The sequence below is a fragment of the Sinocyclocheilus grahami genome, unplaced genomic scaffold (genome assembly GCF_001515645.1).
Source record: "Sinocyclocheilus grahami isolate Dianchi unplaced genomic scaffold, SAMN03320097.WGS_v1.1 scaffold156.1, whole genome shotgun sequence".
Classification (NCBI taxonomy): Eukaryota; Metazoa; Chordata; class Actinopteri; order Cypriniformes; family Cyprinidae; genus Sinocyclocheilus; species Sinocyclocheilus grahami.
In genome coordinates, this window is record NW_015505335.1 from 70559 (window position 1) to 76926 (window position 6368).

The 6368-nt window shown below is 36.0% G+C and overlaps 1 protein-coding gene across 2 annotated transcripts in view; it reads right to left on the reverse strand.

Annotated features, from left to right (window-relative positions):
- Nucleotides 1–6368, reverse strand: part of ap2s1 (adaptor related protein complex 2 subunit sigma 1) — an 11284-nt gene that overhangs the window by 2749 nt on the left and 2167 nt on the right. Inside the window, exons 1-4 of one of the 2 annotated variants that reach the window (XM_016282187.1) lie at nt 5595–5738; nt 4960–5109; nt 4594–4707; nt 2268–2327 (exon numbers count right to left, since the gene is read on the reverse strand). In XM_016282187.1, coding sequence (XP_016137673.1) covers nt 2268–2327; nt 4594–4707; nt 4960–5109; nt 5595–5597 — 327 coding nt within the window. In that variant the 5' untranslated portion in view covers nt 5598–5738. Of the gene's footprint in view, nt 1–2267; nt 2328–4593; nt 4708–4959; nt 5110–5594; nt 5739–6368 lie in introns of those variants that run through there. The other variant, XM_016282188.1, reaches the window with a different exon arrangement.

Consider the following 6368-nt stretch of genomic DNA (forward strand, 5'->3'; position numbering starts at 1 on the left):
TGCCTCGATGCATCTTCTTGGTCTACTTACTTCCTCTTCGTTGTTAGGTATCAATGTGTGCTCGGCAAGACCGTTTTGTGCTTGAGCGCCACCAAGTCGTGTTTTACTGTAACTTCAGCAGGTCCAGGCACGTGAACAAAAGCACCAATCTCATTGGTCGGCTAGTTTTTAACGCGGTGCGTCGAACCAAAAAAACGAGCCAGAGGCATTTTTTTTTTTTTATTACGCTTTTACGCCTCGCGTTTTGCGCGTCGGTGTGCACACTCACATTGGTGCCCTTTGTTTAGTCACGAGGCGTTGAACGTCGGCGATAATCGCGCGCGATATTCGTCCCGGTGTGAACAAGCCTTAAGGCCTCTTGATTGGTTAAGGCAAGTCATGCTGAATCACGTCAATTAAATTGTTTTTTTTAAGAAATACATACTTTTATTTATCAAGTATGCATTAAATTTATCAAACATGAAAACAAATGTATAATGTTACAAAAGATTTCTATTTGAAAAAATAAATGCTGTTCTTTCAAACTTTATATTCATCAAATAATTCCAAAAAAATATTAAGCAGCACAATTGTTTTCAACATGGATAATAATAATAATAAATGTTTCTTGAGCAGCAAATCAGCATGTTAGAATGATTTTTGAGGGATCATGTAACGCTGCTGAAAATTCAGCTTTGCCATCACAGTAATAAAATACATTTTAAAATATATTGAAATAGAATATTATTATTATTATAGAAAGTTATTTTGGATTACAATAATTTCACATTATTTCTGTTTTTTTGCTGTATTTTTAATCAAATAAATGCAGACTTGCTGAGTATAAGAAGCTTGAAAGTCTTCTTTCAAGAGCATTAAAAAAAAAAAAGAAACTTACCAAATTTTTTATACTAATAATTCTATATAGATATAGACCAATTACCGGTTTGTAAACATTCAGGATGCGCGCGCATCATGGTTGCAGAAAACCCGGGAGAGATAGCCTTTATGGCTAGAGAATTTCACGGATAGGGTACAAAATAGTTAGGTTTAAAAATATTATAAATTATATTGATTAGATGTCATTTTCAAAATGTTCTCCGCATATTACAAGAGTTACTACAAGTGTTGTGGGCGGAGCCTATCTGGAGGCAGAAAATGACGGTTTTCAAGCGGCAGTCTGTGGAGCCATGGAATAAAAAAAAAGGTAAATTTGATTTTATATTTCAAAATTCTGAGTTTATTCTCACAAATTCGAGATTATATCTCACAATTCTAATAAGGAAAAACAACTCGTCATTCTCTCTTTAACTCGACTTGACTCATATAGATATAGACCAATTACCGGTTTGTAAACATTCAGGATGCGCGCGCATCATGGTTGCAGAAAACCCGGGAGAGATAGCCTTTATGGCTAGAGAATTTCACGGATAGGGGACAAAATAGTTAGGTTTAAAAATATTATAAATTATATTGATTAGATGTCATTTTCAAAATGTTCTCCGCATATTACAAGAGTTACTACAAGTGTTGTGGGCGGAGCCTATCTGGAGGCAGAAAATGACGGTTTTCAAGCGGCAGTCTATGGAGCCATGGAATAAAAAAAAGGTACATTTGATTTTATATTTCAAAATTCGGACTTTATTCTCACAAATTCGAGATTATATCTCACAATTCTAATAAGGAAAAACAACTCGTCATTCTCTCTTTAACTCGACTTGACTCAAAAAGCCGAGAGGAAAAGTCTGAATTAGGAGATATAAACTTGCATTTGCGAGAAAAAAGTCAGAATTGTGAGATAAAATGTAAAAATGTTAATAGTAAGGTTTAAATAATATTTCTAATAGTAAGGTTTAAATATTATTTCATGCTGTAACTTTAGGGCTAATACAATACGTCCCCTATAAACAGCATATGTGAATATTATGTAGACCTATTGTTTAAACCGAATTTATGCTTTAAAAGTAGAGTAATCATAGCAGTTTTCATCCATAGTCTGTCCGTTTAAACGTCTGTTTAGCTTCAAATGGCGTCTTTGACGACAGTATTCTATCAAAATTCTTTGCATTCCAATCTTGACATCACAAGGCACAAAAATATATTTTTTCTTTCATTCCATGGATTTTACCCATTTATCTCCACTTGATCCCAGTGTTTTTCTGCAACCACTATGCGCGCGCAGCTGTAAGTGACGTAACTGTGACGTCTACTCTGAATTGGTCTATAGATAGATATACACATGCTTTTTTTATAGAAAAGTGTTAGTATTAGGTTAGTTCTACACTTACCTTGTAGAAATTGAAGACCAGATCTAATTCACACACATTGTGGAAATACTCATTCAAAACCTGCGAAAAAATTTTAATAAAATACAGATCAGTTCCAATCGATTCATAGCAACATTTGCTCAGGATACACTTAACCACAGCAGTCTATCGTCCACCTCAATAAGAAGCAGCTAAATTAGGGACGGGTATAGCTGTTGACCATTTTAAGTTGGTGACCCTGGCGTTTCTTTGTTTTTAATCCTGCTTTGGGCTCGAGTGATGTGGGATATGATGGGGGAGTTGTTTACAGTGAGGGTCAGAGGAAGTCCTAGAATCCATGTCACAATGTTCTTGAACTCCTGGCTGCTGGTTTCCCATCATGGCCACATTCCATTAGTCTCTCAAATTACGCAAATTTCGCTCCTTTATTTACCTGGTGAGACGTCTCGCTAAAGCTCATTTTCTAATTATCTGTGTTACATTAAAATGGATTTAGATTGGAAATGTTTAGGATAAGACTGAGCTTTACACTTATATTCATTAAGAAAAATATATTCAATGAGCACGTTTACATGCACACCAGTAAGCTCATAACTCACAAATATCAGCTTATTAAAATAATCAGTTTTCCCCGTTTACACGTACATCAGTTAACCTGACAGCGCAAGTAAACCTCGTTTACATGACATTAATATATCAGGTTATTTCCCTGTAGTGATGTCAAAACAATCATTTGCATATCTGACTACGAGTACAGCATATGTTTTCAGTTGTGGTGTTAAATAAAGCTTGCAACATGTAAGTGGGCAACTTGCAGCTCATATTATCCTCTCATGCAGTTATAGATGCAGCGCTTTGACTGAACTACTTCTGCTGCATGAGATGAGAACACACAAGAGTCTGCGTTTGTGATATTTTTCCTTCTTTCGTTACTGCAAAACGCTCGCTCTGTCTGGATGCGCTGCACTAATGATGCGTTCCTGTCGCATATCACACATGCGCACTTCAATAAGCCGAGGTTAATGCGTTTACATGCCACGTGAAATCGGAGTGAGAGGCAAAAAACAACCTGTGTCGATCGGTTTATTCTTAAGCCATTTATGACTTTACTCCGATAAAAAGAAAACGGGTTACCGTGTTTACGTGACCATGTGCGTTGTTGGCTTATTATGCATAATCGGCTTGAGAGCGTGCATGTAAACACACTCAATATAATTTTCTTGGCAATATAAAATTACATAATGCCAGTGATTTTAATGCACTTTTTAGTCATGTAGTTCCCTAAAGCCTGTGGTAGTGGTTCAGTTTTGTGCCTGCTTATTTGTCACATATTTCTGATTTAAATATCAATTGCAAAAACGATCAAGCTGGAAAATCAGATTCATTTCAAATGACTCAATGATTCGTGTCATCGCTTTGAAAAATGGTACCCGTGTGGCATTTTAAATTCTTTAAAGGGGTCATAGGATGCCCATTTTCCACAAGTTGATATGATTCTTTGGGGTCTTAATGAAAAGTCTGTAACATAGTTTGGTTAAAATTTCTCAATGGTAGTGTAAAAAAAACAGCTCTTTTCAGATCAAGCCGTTTTTGTAGCATTTTCCTTTAAATGTTAATGAGTATATATATATATATATATATATATATATATATACACATACATACAGTATATGTATGCATATTCATTTAAATAAAGGTACTCACCCTCATGACATCCAAGATGGAATTGAGTTTGTTTCTCCATCTAAACCGTTTTAAAGAAATGTAGCATTGCATCACTTGCTCACCAATGGATCCTCTGCAGTGAATGGGTGCCGTCAGAATGAGTGTCTAAACGGCTGATAAAAACATCACAATAATCCACACCACTCCAGTCCATCAATTAATGTGTATGTATTAAGTGCACGTTTGTAATAAACAAATTCATCATTAACACATTTTTTACTTAAAATATGAGTCCTCCATCCATAATATTGATTTCTCCAGTTAAAAAGTTCTCTCATCTGAATCAGGAGAAAACCATGCACAGATCAAGCATTGTTTACAACACCATAATGATGGATTTGTTTACTACGAACACGCAGCTTTTTGCTTCACAAGATGTTAATTGATGGAGTGGTGTGGATTATTGTGATGTTTTTATCAGCTGTTTGGACTCTCATTCTGACGGCACCCATTCACTGCAGAGGATCCATCGGTGAGCAAGTGATGTAATGATACATTTCTCCAAATCCATTCCCATGAAGAAACAAACTCATCTACATCTCGGATGGCCCAAGGGTGAGTACATTTTCAGCTAATTTTCATTTTTGGGTGAACTATTCCTTTAAGCTTGCTCCTCATTTACCTCAACAAAGTTGTGAATAGCTTCCAGGTAAGCCAGGTTATTGTCCGTCACATCCACACAGATGCAGAAGTACAGGCCAGCGTATCGCCTATAAATGATCTTGAAGTTTCTGAACTGCAGAGGAATACAATGTATAACATGTAAGACCACATATAAACACCTTTATCTGTACATTTCCTAGATAAGACCTTCAAAACGACACATGCCATGTGTGATGTCGATTTTACCAATCCCATACGGATACATATTTCAAAAATGATCAAATTGCATCCTTCTAACTTTTTGATGCACAGGACACAATGCGGAGTAATCCATACGGACCTCTGAACCACAGCAAGTATAACATGTTAAAAGGAAGTGTTGTACCTCTACAAAGTTGGTGTGTTTGGCATCACGGACTGTCACAACGGCATGAACCTCTTCAATCAGCTTCTGCTTCTCATCATCATCAAACTGCATGTACCACTTGGCCAGCCTGGTCTTCCCTGCCCGATTCTGGATGAGGATAAAGCGGATCTGCACAAGAACAACAGGAGAACAAAGTTTAGACCTAATTCTCACAAATCATTCCGCATTAACATGTCACATGCTTTTTGTATGAATAATGACAACGCATTGAACTATTTTAATAGCTAAAGATGCATGAGCTGCCATTAGAGATGTATTGTGTACTGTATTATTTATATGAAAAGACATTATTGATATATATAATAGGCAAACTAAACAGAGCTTGCATCAAATAACTAGCAATGAGCATTTAGCTTCATTCATTCATTCAGCGTTATTTCTATTCTGACCCGAAAGAGAATAATGAAAGTCTGATTATTTTTTTTCCACTGGATACTATGTTCAAACACTAAATGTCTATATAGTTTGATTTATGACCTTGGTCGTGTTGTTATAATCGACATGTCACACTAGCCTGTTAGCTGAAAAGAACAGACAGGCGAACTAATCAAAATAAGTGATCGTAACAAGCAAAAATAGGCATCTACACTTACCATTGTGCTCGGTATTTATCGTTCACGGTGGTCTGAGTTATTTCAATCAATGTTTAATTGATTTAATTACGAAATATAGCAGCCTCAGACTGGGTTTGCTTCTGTAGCCTTGCGCTATCGTCACCGGACAGGATGCGAGTAGAAGCCGTTGGTGCTAGGAATGATGGGTAATGTAGTTTTGTAAGCTAGCTGTTAACATACTAGGAATCAAGACAATGTTCCGTTTCGTACTACAATTACAATCTTGCACCGGGGTTGAACTGTCAAGGATAGCGCAAGGCTTAAAGGTGATATGACTTTTGCTTTTTCTGCTTTTTCTTGATTTTTATAAAGCTTTTGACTCCATTGAATTTCCTTTTATTCTTAAGTCCTTGAGTATTTTTGGTTTTGGCCCTAATTTTATTAATGCAATTCAAACTTTGTATAATAATGCCAATGCTTCAATTAAATTACAACATGGTACTACTCATAGGTTTAATATAGAGAGAGGCATTCGTCAAGGCTGCCCTATCTCGCCTTATCTTTTTCTGCTTCCTATGCAACTTTTAGCCATCCACATTCAAAATAGTAATTTGAAAGGTATCTCTGTGGCAAATCGATCAATATTACTAAGCCAACTGGCTGATGACACAACTCTTTTCTTAAAAAACAAAGATCAAGTTCCTTTAGCTTTAGACAAAATTAAGTTGTTTTCCTCTGCTTCTGGTTTATGTCTTAATATCCATAAATGTGAACTTTTATCTATAAAAGATTCTACTGATGTTAAAATTTGTG